The following is a 19253-nucleotide window of genomic DNA, read 5'->3' on the forward strand; positions in this document are numbered from 1 at the left end:
GATTACAGATGTCCCTTTTCCCACAGGCGGGAAAGGGTTATTAGCTTTAGCTTTCCAAGTTACAACGTCGGCTGACGACGTCTAGTCAGCGGTGGTTGACGGAGGTCGGTGGTGATTTACGGTAATCGATGACAATCGATAACGGTCAGCGGTGGTCGACGGAGGTCACCCGTGGCTGACGACAGTCGATGACGGTCGGTGGTGGTCGACGAAGGTCAGCAGTGATCGGCGGCGATCAACGGTGGTCGACAGCGGTCGACGGAGGTCTGCGGTGGTGGTCGATGATCGGTGGTGGTCGACGAAGGTCGACGATGGCAGGGGTGATGTTGGGCTTGAGCTCATTCCCAAAACCTCAAGTTCTCTTTTAAGCCTCTCGCCCCTTTCATGTGAAGGGCGAGACTCTATTTATAGCGTTTTGAGTGCAATTAATTCATGAATATGAATCATTTTGATCGGACGGTACAAAGAGCTTCCCTTGATCAGATAACGTTGATGGACATTGGAGTGTCTTAACAATGTCGGAATTGAGCAATCTTAGGCTCGTTGGATTCGTCTTGTCAAAACGCTCGATTCGACTATGCTATGAACTCGCTAGATTCGACGCTAGATTCGACATCCGTTTGACCTTTCAAATGTCTCCGAAAATCCTTCAATAGTGGTTTAATAACTTAATCCGAGCTTGATTTGACTCGAATTGGACTGACTTTCATATCATTAGGTCCGTCTCATCGAGCCGATCAGTTTGACTATACGTTTGCTAAAATTAGAGCTCCAGATGACTCTTAATCGAAGTTTGAATGATTTTTGTTCAAAAAATTACATCAAGATTCGTGCTGGCTCATGAAAATTTGTTGGTGACTTATCAGATTTGTTTAAAATATTGAGTTTCCAAATTCTTTTTTAACATGATGTAATAGAATTCAAAACTTGAAATACTGTATTAATATATATTAATTCCATATTTCATTTTAAATCATGTATAATTAAGTAGCTTCTTTGTATCCAATTCGGAAAGTTATTTGAATTATATTACTATAATTAATTCTTTCTACACTTATTAATAAGAGTAATTTTGTAAGAGAACGCTGGATGAAAAATTTAAAGCTAAATTTGCTAAATTTTTCTCTTCATCAAGTGCGACAAAAGTTCAAAAGCGAGTAGGCGCGTCTTCAAGTTTGTGAAACACACGCGAGTTTCTTTAACAACATCAAAATGTTTGTGCGATGTTAAACGAGTTGTGAGAATGGTTTGAAGTTTTTGCTTTAAATCATTATTTTTTATAATAATTTTATTAAATGTTAGTGAAATTTGAAAATTGTTTTAATTTTTTTTAAAAGATTTTGTATTTTAAATTTATAATTGTGGTTTGTAAGAGTTTCTCTACCTACACTCATATGAAGGAGATTTATTGATTTTATAGTGGGTTATAGTGGGATCCTAGTCCGTGGGTTTGGATAGGCGTGCAGTAGAGCGGTTTTGGGATTTGGCCGAACCACGTAAAAATTCTCTTGAGTAATTTATTTTCTATGCATTTTTAATTTTATAAACTTTTATGAAACTATAACTCTTATTTTTTTTAATTAAAAATTAATAATAATATTTTTAGTACACCAATTCACCCCCCCCCCCCCCCCCAAAGCGAGTACTGTACTAACCTTCAAAGATTATGATTGGTTGTGATTTTAGTCACTAAGCTAAAGGTTTGGTTGTAGTTCAAATCATATTATTGTTTAAATCCTTGTGCCACTAGTCATACCTTATATCTGTTTACTGACTATTGGGAGAATTTTTTTAGTTTATATTATGTGTTGATGTGTCCACCATATATCTTAAAAGATTTTTATATAAATGATTAGATGCATCATTTGAAGAATAATGTACTACCTTGAGAGGTTCAAATATTCCCTTAAAATGTATATAATCATTATATTGATGAAAACATTTAAGATTTATGGGTCTACATTAACCAATGATTTTTCCCTTATCTTACGGGTGTTAGATAGGATTTATTTTATTATGGGGTTTGATATCCTTATAAAGGCAAACCCTTATTTTTAATTACATGCCAAAAGTTGTGGACTCCCGAGAAAACTCTCAATTAAAGTATTGACTTATACTATGCCTAGTTTCAAGGTTGATTTTTTCAAATAAAAAAAAAGATTCGAGATTTGAAGCTATTTTCAATTGATAGAATTTTAGGGTTTAAAAAAATCCTCTTGGGACTAAAAAATTGAGACATATAGTCTAATGATGATTTAGCAAGTAAAGGGCTCAGGAAAGGGATTAACAAACTCAGAAGAGATGGGGTATGCTGAAGATTGGAAATTTAAAATTACTGAAAGAGTGAGTGTTAATCTCATTTTTTGTCTACTTTATTTTCTTGGCTTAGTTTAATTGTAAACGTGCAAAAATGCAAAGTTTCAAAAATAGTAAGTCATATGATTCATAACAGTGAGAATTATATACTTATGTGAACATACATTGTGTCTCATACGAGTTCAACGACTGAGAAGCATAACTCGTATTCAACACGATGTGAAATACCCAACGACAATCTGAGCGATGTCATGGTGAATGAGGCATGTGGGTATATATGTGAGCCTTCTCGCAAAATGTGCAAGTGTCTATTCTCCGTGCATACCGCGGAGTATGTAGAGAAGACACTCACAAGCGTGGGTGCTCAAGGTCACCCCATAGAGTGGGGGTGGTCAAAGAGACACTCCAAACAAGAATGCTTAAGAAGACATACAACACATGTCATGGGCAAAGCATATAATGTATCTATATTTACATGTAATGAAATAAATCATAGACATCAAGTCAAAAAAAATTTTCATACACATGCAAAGAAAACATGCAACATACAAGAAAGAATACAAACATGCAAGTGATCGATCAATCGTGCCATAGCGATCGGTCAAACCGAAAAGGTGAGTTGATGAACTAGGACAATCGATCAAACCCGAAAGAGTGGTCGAGATGGGGGTCGTGAGGACCGATCACACCTGAAAAATAGGGCGATTGGACCGGGATGGCCGATCGGGCCTAAAGCCAGTGATCGACATGAAACGATCGATCAACCTAAAAAATCGTGGGATCGAGTCAGGGTGGTCAATTAAGCCTGAAAAAAAAGTAAATTTGGCTAGGATGGTCGGTCAGACCTAAAGCAAGCGATCGATGCGGGGTGGTTGATTGACCCTAAAAGATTAGTCGATTGAGTCGGGGTGGCCTATCGAGCTCGGAAAATAGGTCTATTGGGCTGGGACTGCTGACCGGACCTGAAGCAATTTATCGATGTGGAGTGGTCAATCGATCCCAAATGATTAGGCAGTCGGGCAGGGGTGGTCGATCGAATCCGAAAAATAGGTCGATTATACCAAGACGATCGATCAGACTTAAAGCTGGTGATCGACATAGGGTTGTCGATCTAACATAGAAGATTGGGCGATCAAAACAAGGCGGCTGACCCTGCCTGAAAAAATAGGTCGATTGGGCCAGAACAACCGCTCAGCTTTATAGTTATCGGGCGAACGGGTCGGAGCAGCCGATCGAGCTTAAAAAAATGTCGATTTGACCGGGATGGCTGATCAGACCCAAAGTGATTGGGCAATCACGCCGAGGTGGCCAATCGATCGCAAAAAATAGGTTGGTCGGGCTGGATGGCCGATCGAACCCAAAGTGATCGGTCATCGTACTAAGGCGGTTGCTCGAAATGTAGTGCTCACACAATCATGCATACGATATGCGACATGATCCACATGCAAAAAATGTAACAAAAGAACACACATATGCAATGCAATCCAAAATGATCAGCGACACATCGAACTCGTTCAACAACTTCCCGTAGATTCTAGAGTTGAATCGATTGAAGAGGTGTCAATGTCGTAGTGCACGAAGCAACGTGACCTTGCCACCTATTTGCCCAGCATAAAGCGACGAATTTACTCACGAGGAAAACTCTTTACAATCGAGAGAATGACAACCAAAGTGGCGTTGTCATCCGCTCGATCCTTCAATTTCACTTGTCCATCCAAGTGAAATTGCCGAACAAACAACAAGATTGACACAATCTCGTCTTTTATGGGATTTTGGTGTTAGGCTCAAGGGGAAATCTTTCAAATTCATATGGACAAATCCACAAAAGGCTCTTAGTCTCCTCTAAGCACAACAAGCAACCAAACTTAGAGGCTCTAAGAAATGAAAAATGTGAAGTTGAGGTGGTTGATCGAAGTTCAGTCGTTGCTCTGGAAGAAGCTCTCTGTCTTGAAAAGATTTCGGTGACGTTCTAATTACCAACCTCCACTCCCCTCAGGTGATGAAGCTCCCCCAGCAAGGAGTTTTATGGTACCCGTGCAATACCACGCTTCGCTCTTCCTATCTATTTCTTGGTCCAAGATGATGACTTAGAAAAAAAAATACGAGTAGAAGAAGAAGGACGAAAAATGGAGAAGAGGAGGAAGAAGAAGAATGGAGAAGTTAACTCTCTGAAACTCTCCAAGCACACCTATGATCACTCCTCAAGTCTCTGTCTCTTTCCTTAGTTTCTTGGATAAAAAAACTGACTGAGAAAGAAAAAGTGAGAGGAGGAAGAAGGAGAAGAATGGAGGAGAGGAAGAAGAAGAAAAGTGCAAAAGCTCCCAAAGACTCTCCTCCAGCCTCCCTATGATCGCTCTCTAGCTCCCTCCAAGTGAAATGAGCGTGATCTACCTCTCCAATCATCCATGCCCGAGATATTTTCCTGGACTCAAGGAATGACTGTTTGCCCCATTTTACAAACAATCATTTCTGGCTTTAAAATTGGTTCAACAGCTTATCCTGGCGGTGGGACGGTGTCAGGGTGGAAAATGGGGGACCATGCAGTAAGCTGACTAAGAAAATGATTGCAAAGTGTGGCACGACAACACCACAAAAGGGACGTGGTCACGCCCCATGTGAGCTTGGCCACACTTAAGTGTGGTCACGCCCCATAAGACGTGGTCACACCTACCTTGTTTGGGGGTAATTTTTTGGTTTTGATGATTTAGGCCACCTGACAAGACTTGGAAGATCCTTCTTAAGTGAAAGTGATGCTTCAGATGCATCTGCACTGTTCGTTCCGCCATTCGGATTCATTTAACAGATAATTGTTCACAAGTAAGCCAATTTAGGGTATGATTTGTTCGTGTTGTGCCGAACAAAACTTGTCAAGTCGGGATTGTCTAATCAATGTAATGACGGCTGACCCTCACCTCATCGACAACCAAAGCCTAGCAAAACGATCATAACCATGTGTCAGAGAATCAAAGACGAATACCTTAAGCCTTGGGGAGTCATATGTGCATCAAAAGATGATGCCAACATTCTCATCAAAGTATGAGAACTCTTAAGCGACATGTGTGCACTAGTGAAGTGAGTGATAAATATGTGTTTGTACTCTTTGCAAGAAGTGATTACTCTAGTAAGTAAGCTGTTAAACCAACAATATGTTGACTAAAGAACAATCAACATTTCAGAGCATCTTTGACCCTAAGAAAGCATACTGCAGACTCAAATATGACCACATGGTCAATATGGTTTGATATTCCTTGGTAAGTTACTAGAGAGAAAATATTCAACTTATGGTTCTTTAGCTTATGCTATATTCCATGAAAAAGATCTGACAAGTGGTTGAATTCTCTTTCTTCCTTATCTTATTCTCTTGTTTCTATTATTTGGATAGTAGATCTTTCATTATTAGGATAATTAGTCACATCATCTTCTTCACCAAGTGTTGATGGTAGAGCACTTTGTGCTCTCACTATTGGCAACACACCTATTCGAACTATAATCCAAATCTAAACTTTGGATGTAACTCTAGGCACATGCTCCAACATTTCTCGAATCATCATTATCATTTGCTCCTTCAAATCATTCACTAGACGAGCTACCAACTCTCGTGTGCACTCATTGATTGAATCTTCTCAAGCACGAGATCTTCCCTATTCAAAGCTTATTGTCTTGTATGACATGATTAACACTCACAACACGTGTAGAATTAAAAAATGTCACCTCTTACATAAATCTTGTGAGAGAAGAGAAAACATAGAATATACCTCAACAATTGGAAAAAAAAAAAGGAAAACAAAATAAGATGTCTTGTAAGGAAGTTTTATAAATGAGCACAAGAATAAAAAATGAGTCACCTTGAAGTACAATGTTGTGTGTTGGTGCAACTACGCCTTAGGAATATAAGTCGAGTTGATTAAAATATATTATTTCTATCGAGTTGAACGTTGGCCATTGTCTTGCTGAATTAAAGTGAATTGATAAAAGTTGCTGATCTACTAAAATTCATCAGCTTATACTAACTTATATTCTCTTCAAATACACTCAGAATATTCTTATTTCTATTACATGCCCCTAATACACTCCCACGCTCTTCTGATCCTTAGACATTTATTTGTATGCAAGATCAATTTTACTTAAAAGGCCTAAACTCTACTTATCAATGATGAAGATTGCCAAAATAAAATTATGAAATAAAAAGTAGAAGTGTCTTTTTTTCTAATTATTTTGGTAATTTCACTCATAACAATACATATTTGCAAACTTGTTTAATCATCCTTTCTTTCTTTTATGTAATTCTGATTCCACCATTAGATAGCAAACACAACTTTAGTGGGAACCAGAGAGAATAATGTGACAGATGTAGGATGATTGAAGATGAAAACTTTATACTCATCAAATAAGTTTACCTATAAAATGATATCTAGGGTTTTATAATATGCCAATATGCATTAATTTTTTTTTTATTAGTGCTGATGGAGCCAGAAAAGTGGATGGAGATAAAAGGAGGCCTCAATAACAACTGGAAGATGCCATTAATTTTTTTTATTAATGCTGTAGGCTTTATGATTTTTATACATCCGTGGCTGTTCACATTAAAGCAAAAATATTTGACCACTTTTAAGCCAACTTATAACTTTAGCGTAACCCTAAAGCCATAAATACATCCTTTTTTTCTGTTCTGCAACTGGTGACTAAACGTGAAGTCTGTGGTGACGAAACACCTCTAATCATCGAAAAAATGTTACCTCAGGAGAACTGATACATCAGTACTCCAATGGTGGGGTGTCACGTATGCAATGGTCCCACCGTGGCACCACGTGACACCCAACCATTGGAGTACTGATGCATCAATACTCCTGAGGTGATATCAAATCATCACACCGCAGCTCGGTTCGTAATAAATTCGACTTTTGCCACTACAAATATTTAGTACTAATAAAAATAAATCTAACTTATTATAATTGAACTCTCGAAACAATACAACAACAACAATAAATCCATTTCTCCGAATAGCCCTGCACGCAGACTCCCTGTAATGTGCTCTCATGTGTTATATCAGGTCCATTTAAAAAAAATATTAAAGTAAAATCGCGGATTCCGCAATAACCCAGAAATAACTCAAAAATAATCTTGAAATAGCCTCAACGGTTTCACTTGAATAACTCTGAAATAATATTGCAGAGGTTATTGCAGGGCTATTGAAGATAAACTCACATATTCCACTTCAATAATCCCGAAATAACTCAGAATAACCTCTGCGACGTTATTTCGGGGTTATTGAAATAGAACTGCGGAGATTATTTCGGAGTTGTTTCTAGGTTATTGAAGTTGAATATATGAGTTTCTCTTCAATAACTCCGAAATAACCCAAAAATAATCCCGAAATAACATTCACGACTCTAATGCAATAATCCAAAAATAACCTTCGTGATGTAGAACATGTGGCGGCATGTTATTGGAGTCTGCACGTAGAAGTCCAAGCCCGTATGTGAAAAATGAAGATATATGTTAGATAGTTGACATCTAGTATAAAATTTATCGAGAAATCATGATATGAATCCTTTTTTAACTCTCGAAACAATATATCAACTAAAATAAAAACAATATTATAACATCAAAATGGAAAAAAAGAAAAAAAGAAATCAATTCAAGCCAAAAGACAACCATTCATTTATTTCAATAATAGCCCATTTTTTTCACCAACCAAATAGATTAAAACCCTTAAATCGTAAACCTACCATTACTTGCTTAACATATCTTAAATTAGCTCAACATTCTGCTCCAATTAAATAAACCCATTTATAAGAGCAATTATAATATAAACTTTATTGCTGCATCAATAATTGGGATTTAATGTGTTTAAGGATTTGTTATTAACTACTAAAACAACATTTTCATTTAATTGCATCTCTGACATTCATCATATAAATTTTACACCGAATTCATTGTACTTTTTCTCATCCCTTCTTTATTTTCACATTATTCTAATTCTTTTTGCCTGTTTTAGTTCTAAACAGCACTCAAGAAGCATCAATACCTCACGAACCTTCTCATCAGTTAAAATCCAAAGAGCAGGCAAGCTGCAACCATGCTGGTTACAGGAACTGTAATATTGTCGTCAATCACTTCGGATAATGGAAGAGATTCCACAACGGTGGCGGCAAAAGAAATCAAGACTACCTTCTCAACTGTACTCCAACCCAAATGAAAGTAACCAAAAGCTGAAAAATAGTAAAGCATCCTACATGAAAAACAGTAAGAAATGAAACAATTCTGCAACAGATGATTTGAAGTAGCAATATTCAATTTCTTTCTTCTTCATAGTTAGAACCTACATGACTGAGAAAATAATACCAAAAATGAACATTGAAATGCTTCCCATCCAGCTCTTTCTTCTATTATGAGGAAGCTTCAGAGATCCATATCTTCTACCGATTATATCAGCAATACCTGAAAGGTAAAGGTATGTTTCCTGGACTATCAAAGAAAGAAAGAATAAGAAACAAAGATGAAATTACCATCTCCACCACTCATCATAGCTAGTGAAATTATACCGACGGGCGATTCACGCCAGAAGATTAATGAAGAAACCATCAAGACAATGACATAGTAAAGAGGACCTCTCAGCAATTCCCTGTTAGCAACCAAAATGTGTGATTTCATAATCATTTGACAGTATATCACAAGGGCATAAGGGCTGGAATAAAGAATATTGTAATAGTACTCTGATTTTCCTTCTCTTGTAATTGAATTTATCACATCTTCATCGGTGACAATAGAAAGGCCATAGATTAGTAGCCTTATGCAGTTCAGAAGAGGAACAACGGCTGCAAAATATCTTGCCTGTGATGAAGAGCTGCAAGAGGTGGCAAAGGAGTAAACAAAATTGTTGGTCTGCAAAGAGGTTTGGAGAAAAAAGATGTGAACATTGAAAATTAGATCTAGGAAACTAACAAACAATTATATAAAATTTGGAACATGAGAGGAAATGATACCTAAACAATGGCCAGGAGGCCGTATAGAGAAGACCAGATAAAACATGGACAATCTTTCTGCTCAAGCTCTGTTCTGAAATACAATTAAGTAAGGATCACAGTCAAAGATACCACAAGCAAAAGACAAAAATCTTTTCATCATTGACAAGTCCATCTTAGATATTGTTATGCTTTTAAATGATGAATAATGTCATGCTGCCCCACCCAAAGCACAAAATGTCTTAATGAATCATATTAACAAAAAAAAAAAAAAGAGAGAGAGAGAGCTTCCTAGTCTCATATGAGTGCATATTGCATCCAACTACTTTATGCCACCTGAGCATTCCAGCGCACTAAGATTTTTTTTATTTTTGTTTTCTTTTTGGGCTTGCATCATGAGGTATTGTAACATTGTTGTGAATGATAAAATGGGCATTACACTTTTCTATCTCATTATTAAAACCGCAAAAAAGAGATAGCTATAGAAATAGAGGTCTAGAAGAGAATTAAGAAATAAATCTCTATATGATCATGGCATATGGATGAGAAAATAAATTTTTTTAAAAAGAGAAGCTGCTACATGTAAGTTGATTCAATTAGGTAAGGATCATGCAAATCTGCAAATTGTAATAAAAAAACTTAAAAAGATAAAGGAACATTAAGGGTAAGCTCAACTGAGTTTACAAAGAAGATTGAAAGAAAATAAAAGGATTGTGAAGAGATTCCCAGATATATTCCGAGAGAAATTTTGATGTTTTAGATTTCTTATTCAATATGTAGAACTCATGTTCGATCAACAACACTCCATTATATGTGAGGATTATAGTTGGCGTTATAGAAGTAAATACAGTCTGATTATGCAAAACGTATATAATTTGGATTCCATATAGCTAGTTGTGTAGCAAGTTGTTGGTTAATGTGAAAACACGATCCACCGCAATTTAATTAGCTTTCTAATTAAGAATTTCACCTACCTCCCACCTACCGCTCTCCTAGTTTTTATAGTTTTTATAAATAGTCTCTTATGGCTTATCATAAATGAAGCCAAGTCAGGCCAAACCAAGTCCTCTAAAAGAGAATAAGAGGGAGAGGGAGAGGGAGAGAGAGAGGGAGAGAAAAAAATAGAGTTTTTCTTTTAAACGTCGAAGCGCTCGATGGTGTAATTCCTCGAAGAAATAAAATCCTCTGCAGCTCCGTAGACGTAGACAAATTTGCCGAACCACGTAAATATGTGTGTTGCTCAAGTAGTTTTTTTCACAAATTTGCCGAAACAAATTTGCCGAACCACGTAAATATGTGTGTTGCTCAAGTAGTTTTTTTCATGAAATTTTTCTCATTTCATTTTTCGCTTTACTGTCGTAGTTTTCACAACAACTGACATCAGAGCTTTGGGTCGGATCTAAGGAAGAACAATGAGCGGAGACGAAGTGATGACTTCGGGGATCAAGAAGTTTAATGACACAGATTTTACTTACTAGAGGATGCATATAGAGAACTACATCTTTGGGAAGAAATTTTATTTTCTGTTACTGGGAAAGCGACCGGAAAAGATGGACGAGGCGGAATAGAATCTGTTGGATCGACAGGCTCTGGGGGTTATTCGATTAACCCTGTCGAGATCAGTTGTCCACAACGTCATCAAGAAGATGATTACTGCAGATCTCATAGCTGCTTTATCAGGTATGTATGAAAAGCCATCAACGAATAACAAGGTGTATTTGATGAAAAAATTTTGATGAAAAAATTATTCAAACAAGGTGTATTTGATGAAAAAATTATTCAACTTAAAGATGGTAGAATGTGCCTCTGTTGCTCAACACCTGAATGATTTCAATACTATCACAAATTACTTGTCGACTGGTGTAATTGATTTTGATGACGACGAGATACGTGCGCTGATGACATACGTCCGTTAATATTGTTGGCATCGTTGCGAAATAGTTGGGAAATTATGAGGATGACAGTTAGCAGTTCTACAGGTAAATCTAAACTGAATATGATAATATTCATGATTTAATTTTGAATTTTGACTGAGGAGGTGTGCGACTGAGGAGGTGTGCAGGAAAGATTATGGCGAGACCTCTGGTTCTAGTTCGGCACAGATTATTGATTCCAAAGGGAGATCACAAGATAGAAACTCAAACAAAGAAATATCAAAATCAAAGTCTGGTCAGTCGACAACCTGCTGGAATTGTGGCAAGTCCGATCACATAAAAAAGAAACTGCAAGAATCCTAATAAAAAGGAAAATAATGGTGTTAATGTTGTAATTGAAGAAATACAGGATGCGCTATTGCTGACAGTTCACAGTTTTGCTGATAACTGAATATTGGATTCAGGGGCTTTCTTCCCTACATCTTCCCGTCGGGAATTGATATGAAATTATGTTGCAGGTGACTTTGGGAAAGTATATCTGACAAATAGAGAAATGACTGAGATGGAAAAGCTTTGGACGTGGTGGGGATGAGAGACGTTGATATTGCACTCACTAACAAGAGCAAATGAACTTTGCAAAATGTCAGATATGTTCCTGAGTTGAAGAAAAACCTCATCTCTATTGGGCAACTCAATGAGGGCGGTCGTTCGGTGGTGTTCTCACATAACACCTGGAAGGTTACCAAAAGAGCATTAATACTGACTCGGGGTAAGAAAATTGACACACTATATATGACTATAGGTTTGCTCAGGAGATGACACATGAGTTAGAGGTGCATTATAGAGAAGAAGAAGAAGGTCAGTTTCCTAAAAAGTGGCAGAGCGCCAAAGGCAGGAAAACCGGACCTTGTACAGACAAATTGTGGAAAACCACAGAGCTATGAAGAAATCTTGCAAGATGAAAATTCGAGCAAGTGGGAGCTGACCAATAAGGATGAGACGGATTCCCTGCCAAGGAATTAAACTTGGAAGCTGACAGAACTTCTGCCATAGAAGAAAACATTGTACAACAAGTGGGTGTACCAGGTGAAGACTATGTTTGGTGGCAGTAAGAGGTATAAGACTGAACTTGTTGAAAAAAGCTTTTAGCAGAGACAAAATGTTGCTCATGTAGTGAGAGTTGTAAGTAAATACAAAAGTAACCCAGAAAAGAGCTTGATGACACAAGGCTACGTTGACGGTGATATGTCAACTGAGGGTGTTGCTCGTGAGAAGCTGAAGTTGTGCTCGACTTCAGCTAGTTTTCTAACATGAAGACAGAGACTTTGAGTTACAGAGGTGGAGGATATCATGTTTAAGGAAAAGATCAGTACAGCTAATAGATGATGCAGTCAGTAGGTGATGCCGTCAGTAGGTGATGCAGTCAGTGTCCCAGACTCTAAGTGGGAGAATTGTTAGGTAATGTGGAGACCCGGTCCACCGCAATTTAATTAGCTTTCTAATTAAGAATCTCACCTACCGCTCACCTATCTTCTCACCTACCGTTCACCAACCACACCAACCTACAGCTCACCTACCTCCCACCTACCGCTCTCCTAGTTTATAAAAATAGTCTCTTATGGCTTGTCATAAATGAAGTCAAACTAGGTCAAACCAAGTCCTCTAAAAGAGAGAGAAAGAGAGAGAGGAAGAGAGAGAGAGAAAGAGAGATTTTCTTGTAAACATTCAGACGATTGACAGTGTAATTCCTCGAAGTAATAAAATCCTCTGCAGCTCCATGGACGTAGGCAAATTTGCAAAATCACGTAAATCTGTGTGTCGCTCAGGTGTTTTTTTTTTCGTGCAATTTTTCTTGTTTCATTTTTCATTTTTTTGTCGTCGTTTTTCACGACACATGCATGTATGGCCTATGGCCGATGGTTGATAATTTTGGTCGAGGCATGTAACCCCAGTGTACTTTTTTGATGAGAATCCCTACTCAATTGGTAAAAAATGAAGGGCGAGTTCCTGAGTTTATTTGGGCTACTAACATTGGCAAAAATATGATTTCATGTGCCCCTTAAGTAAGTTTAGTAATTCATATTGATAATCTAGTGTTTATTTCTGAAGGAACATAATAAGATTCAATTCTAAGCGACTAGAGGCTTTAGGCTACTTTAGATTACTACAGGATTGGCATGTTGCCGGTCACAATAAGAGGCTTGTTAAACCAAGTTCGAGCTCTCATAGTAACATGATTCACATGACTTAGATGAATAGAGATTTAGATCAAGGTTTTTCATGCTAATTCTTTCATCAATAACAATAACTATAGAATCTAGAAGAAAAAAGCCTACTTCTCCTAAATATAACAAAACCTATCATGCATAATTAGTCAAAAGGCTTGTACAAACTTTATACATTCCTCAGTAAACTACATCAATAAAATGCAATGCGATTTTACTTTTTTCCACTATTAGGCTTGTGATTGGAGGAATATGACCAGATCAAGACGGCACGAATCTCCACCCAAGAATATGAAACAAGATAAATGAGGTAGGTCTATAGCTGAGATGTGTTAGAGCCGGTCGGCAGGGCCAAATCAGATCATTTAGATAATCAACACTCAAAATCTAAAGGTTGTCACAAAATATGAATGGGCTACTCGACCATATGACGAGCAGACTGACCTCAAAGGCCGAACAAAGGAGATTCACAAAATCGGTCGAGCGCAAGATATCCATCAAGCAGGCAAAAGCGGACCAAGAAACTGTGATAGGAAAACTGGTGAAGCCAAACCAGAAGACCACATATTGTCGTCACGTGGTTCGTCCGGCTAAGAGATAAATGAATAGGAGCAAACCGAGCAAGTGAGGGGTCACCCCATCAGTGAAAAGTCCATTTGTATAATGTCTAATGTAAATTTTAGTACTCCTGAGTTCCTTTATATAGAAAAAGGACATAAAAGTAATTGTATATATAGGGTACATTCCCTTACACTATTTTCTACAGTTCATTCCCTGCTTCTTCGACTCATCTTACGTTCTCTATTCATTTCATTGGGCGGGACTCACGGACATTTTAGGTTCAACAGGAAGAAAATATGATAATAAAGTAAATGATGCGTGTTTCACCCAATTTTACAGTTTAAATTTTTACCTGCAGCAATTAGTTTCACATTTCACTAGTCATTTTACAATTCCTTCCAGTGAAATGTGTACCCGCAAAGAATAATCAAAAGCCTTTAGATCCACCTAAGAAATCGCTGGCAAACACCGAAGCCCAAACATTTTATGTTTTCAACAAGCAGAACGTAACCATAGCAAAAATAACAACTCAAGTAGACAAAATCATTTCTATCTAAATCACTTCAAAAGTTCCTTCACCCAAACCTCTAAAGTTCTAAGTGGGAAAGGATTATAAGACCTTTTCGATGAGGTCTCGCATCGTGAGGCGATCAAAGGCACGCACCAGTGAATACCCCCCGGCCGTCACAAGCGCAGCTACTCCCAAGTCTCGAGAGCTGGCCACCATGAAAGAGGCAGCGTCCAAGGTGGCGTACGTGCCGAGGTGGCGCTTTCTCCCGAAGCGATCCCGTTTACCGGCCAATCGCGGACGAACAAACGACGGGAACAGAATGGCCGAAGATTGGAAGATAGTGGTGGATCCGTTTCCTAACCGGTGGTTGCAGGCTCCCGTCGATCTCGCCAGCGGGGATGAAACGATGTGGCTGAACTCCATGGGCGGGCTGCTCTCCCTCGCCAGGGGTCTACAACTGTGTACCTCGAACGTATTAATGGCTGTCTTGATCGGACAAGAAGCTTTCAATTCCGCCGGTTGCCTACATGTGATCGCGCGGGGCCGAGCGGTCGGATTCGAAAATGATCAGATATTTTGAATATTGTTGATATTAAATTTAACTTTAAACGAAAATAATTGTCTAATTTTAATATAAAAAATTGAGTATAAAATAATAAATTATATTTTAGTTGACCCCACAATTTTTTTTTCCCCCGAATCAAACGAACTTAAATTTTAAAATAATTAACTGAATTCTACACAGCGACCATTTTTTTATTGGTTTAATGTTGGCAAGCGCTGAACCAACCTTTTTTTTTTTTTTTGGCAGGAACAAATTTATTATAATATTCAGTATTTACATATTCAAAAGTTAGGGTGAATTGTGATACAGTTGTATTAAATTTAATATAATATGCTCCACAGATTCCACAATTACTTTAGAAAATTGTAAGGAAAATGATAAAATTATGTTGGGATGCACTTAGAGGGCTGTAAATGAGCCGAGCTTGAGTGAACTCAGGCTTGGCTCGTGTTCAGCTCATTCAAAACTGTTCGAAATTGGCTTGTGAACGGTGTGTTCGTGTTCGACTCGAAATTGACTTTTTAAAATTAAATTGAAAAAAATAGATGTAAAATGTTGGATAATAACCTATACCAAATGTATGCAAAAACAGTCACTAACTACGTTACCACATGAGGTGTAAAGTTTGGAACTTAGATATAAATATATAATATATTAATATATAAATAATATATGTAATATATTATTATATAAATGTTCAGTTCGTTTATAATTCGAGCTTTGAAAATTTGTTCGTGTTCGGCTCGTTTACTTAACGAACGAGCCGAACACGAGCTGCTTAACAAGCCGAACACGAGCTGTTCGCCAACGAGCTTTTTTGGCAGCCCCATGCACTTGTACCCCAAAATAATTATAATGTACATATTTAACCTCTAAATTTTGATATTTACTAATAATCAAATTAAAAAGATTTATTTCACTATAATATTTTATGTGATGTTGAGGAAATAAATAATAAAATTCATCCATTAAATATGTAAATATATAAGAATTGTGATTTATGTGATATCTATTAAATTCGATTCAGTGGGATCTTTCACTCACATTTAATAAATTAGGCACCGTAAAAAAATCTCAAAAAAAGGCTCTTCGGGAGTACAAATATTATTTACAAACATATCACTCAATTCTTATAAGTTTATTAAATTTGAAAAATATATTTCTTTTTAAAAATTAAAATGATGATATTCTTAATGTGATATGAAAGATTTGGGCGGCGTAAAATAAAAAGCAATGTTTAGGTGTTGGGTATGGAAGTACATAGAAATTGGGTGGCATGTATGTAAATACGTGGGTCCCTGAACATTGATTGCGCTAATCAAATTACTCCATTTTAAGTCACTATTGTAAGAAAATATTAAAAAAAAAACAAACTTTATTAATCTTAATTAATTATTTTATTTATTAAATGTCTCAAAAAAATATTTTATTTAATTTGAAGGAGATATTTCTGCATAACATTTAGCCGTATTTTATGGACGGCCCCTTGAACAGTCTTATCAATTGGCGTTATCTATTAGTTCGGGTTTACCAATTCAGGGGAATAGGAATTAATGATCCGATTAGGTGGCGCAAATCTTATCTTTACAGCCAAGTTTTATTAGCTGATCTGTCTACGCAAATGTCAATATGTCATCAACTAAGAAGTTCTCATATTAATAAATGTGGTATTTTTATAGGCTTTTAATTAGAATTTTGCGTTAGTGAATATATGGCGTGCATCCAGCGGGAAATGAACCTACAAATTTGCCAATTATGTGTTGGGCGCTTTAATCATTCAGCCAAGAATGCTTAACAGGGATTATCGTATATCGTGAATAACTAAATTCCAATTGAAATGAAATCTTTAGTAGGAATCAATGAAACATCAATTCAAAGCCTGGATATTCAAATTTAGTGAGATATTGAGAGAGATCAAATATTCTTACTATTTCTTAGATTTATGGTCCACTGGGATCTTTCACACATTTTTTTCCACCAAAAAAGTTTTGTGAAACTCTTTGACCCCCAAATTTGGAGATAATAGTTCCAATTGTAGTCTGTCTATATGCCAATATCTAATCCTCTCCTTTCCCAAAAATAATTATGTATAATGCTGAAAAAATTAAGTCTTAATTTAATAGGAATATCCAACACATATTGATAAAAGGGATAAGAGACGAGGAAACTATTTTATGAAAATTTTAAATAAAAGAGAAAAATCATAGGATAAGGCTGGACAAAATAGTTAAATATATAATTGAAATAAGGGAGATTTTCTAAAAAACATAAATGATTGTCTTCTCGTTATTATTGAAGAACAATATCGATTAGCAATAATTGCTACGCAACAAGAATTCAGATAAAGGGCAATAGTAGCCATATTATAATTATTGTGTCACTATAAGAGCTTGTGGTCATAGATGATGAATGTTTGTGATGAGTTCAAATTAAGCACTCAAATTTCCTTTCTAGAGCAAAAGTTCTATTTAATTTTTAGAATGACAATTTAGCAAATTTAGCCAAACTCTTAAAATACACCATTAGATGACTCATGCTAATTGGTTTGATAATATATCAATTTCTTAGCATCTAAATATTTTAATGAGAAAAATGAGTGGTTGTAAGTTAACTAGATTTCTGTCATCAAGATGCTCAATTTACCTATAAGCATACAAATTTCAAAGATTATCCTATCTATCAATAGATATTTTGAAACAATACTAAGTATTTGATTTGGTTCATTTCGACTCAAATCAAATTTAGTTTGATCATAAATTTGCTAAAAATGATCTTAAATGATTTTGAATTTGATTTTGAATTTGATTGTGAAAATTCTAACATAAAAACATGCATTAGGATTTGTGCCTAAACATGTAGATTTTTTAGTGATCTAATCGTTGCCCACTAATTTTTGGACATCAAAATTATGTCATACGTCCTTAAAAAAATTTACAACTCTTAGCAATCACTCAAGGAGTATTACAAGATTTTATTGCTACCAGGAGATCAACGTGGAATTCCACTGAGGCTATAAACCGAGTAAATCGATTTTAGATATTCTTAAAATCGGTACATTAAATTGGAGCAAAATTTATTACAAAAAAAAAAACTAATTCTTCAAATTACTCAAAAGTCATTACGAGGCTTTGTTTATTTTAAACTTTGAAATTTTAATTTAAATATTTAAAAACATTATGGAATAAATCAATTGAGGCCTAGGGGGGCAAAAATTTTTCTCTGCGGACTCCTGACGTAGCTATACGTGCGGCGCAGTGTATTCCTGAGTTATTTTTAGGTTATTTATGGGTTATTTTCAATAATCCCGAAATAACCCAGAAATAACCCGCTGTTTTTATTTTTGGGTTATTTCTGGATTATTTCGGAATTATTAAAAATAACTCAGGAATAACCTGAAAATAACTCAGGAATAACTTGCACCGCACACATAGGTACGTCAGGTGCCCGAACAGAAAATGCGCGTCAATGTGGGAGGGGCTACCACTGTTTGGTAGCGGTGTGCGTGTGGTAAAATAGGCGCAGAAAAATATGTGTAGACTTGAAAGCATATGTACCCATAATTATGTGTGCATGGCACACGTGATTGACACACAAACACAAGCGTGTGCATGTAGCGCACAAGGTCATGCAAATACCGCTAGTCACAAGCACACAATGACACACACATGAATGTTAAAATACTTGATAATTTTAAACCAATAGACAGCCCTTAGAGAAGGAGAGAAAGTCACTCCTCTCTTCTCTCTCTACGAGCTTTAATATTTTTCTCATAAGATAGGTTATTCAACTTTTTGTATAGGTGCAACATAATCTTCCTTTCAAGGGTTTTGGTCTTTCTTTATACTATGTTTGGATATTATCATGGACACGTGTCTTCTTTATTTATTCCAATGCTCCTCCACTAAGGGTAATAAATTATCCTATATTAAAAATTATAATAATTTTAATACTTGTCATAAATGATGATCATCTTTTGTTTGAAATTCTTATCACAACGTATCTTGATTTAACCAATATATGATAATAGGTCATGTCAAATCAAGTACATAACAAATAGTTACCCTGAGATCTATTTAAAACAACTCTTTTATTATCTAAATTATATCATACAACGCTATTAGAATATCTGATAATAATATAAAAAAACTAAAATTCATCATCATATTTTCAGCTATATAAATCAAACTATTTGTATCCAAAATAACTACAAATAATTGATTCTTATGATTAATATAT

General features: G+C 36.2%; 1 protein-coding gene across 11 annotated transcripts; it reads right to left on the minus strand.

Moving 5' to 3' along the window:
* Positions 1-7237: 7237 nt before the first annotated feature.
* On the minus strand, positions 7238-15000 carry LOC110031805 (probable phytol kinase 1, chloroplastic). Of its 11 annotated transcripts, none has more exons than XR_002294774.1 (8): positions 14561-14998; positions 9303-9370; positions 9032-9163; positions 8826-8941; positions 8643-8757; positions 8345-8548; positions 7731-7789; positions 7238-7337 (listed from the first exon to the last, which is right to left on the minus strand). XR_002294774.1 is itself a non-coding variant. In XM_020735203.1 (6 exons), the coding sequence occupies exons 1-6, from the start codon at positions 14873-14875 to the stop codon at positions 8365-8367; spliced, it is 921 nt and encodes a 306-aa protein (XP_020590862.1). In that variant the 5' UTR covers positions 14876-14999; the 3' UTR covers positions 8203-8364. The 11 variants fall into 11 exon arrangements, 8 of the variants coding, with proteins under 8 accessions (XP_020590862.1, XP_020590864.1, XP_020590865.1 ...); XR_002294773.1 differs by having other exon boundaries at positions 7239-7337; positions 7731-7769; positions 8354-8548; XR_002294772.1 differs by having other exon boundaries at positions 7239-7337; positions 7731-7769.
* Positions 15001-19253: the final 4253 nt, after the last annotated feature.

The sequence above is a fragment of the Phalaenopsis equestris genome, unplaced genomic scaffold (assembly GCF_001263595.1).
Source record: "Phalaenopsis equestris unplaced genomic scaffold, ASM126359v1 Scaffold000841, whole genome shotgun sequence".
In the NCBI taxonomy this organism is placed as follows: domain Eukaryota; kingdom Viridiplantae; phylum Streptophyta; class Magnoliopsida; order Asparagales; family Orchidaceae; genus Phalaenopsis; species Phalaenopsis equestris.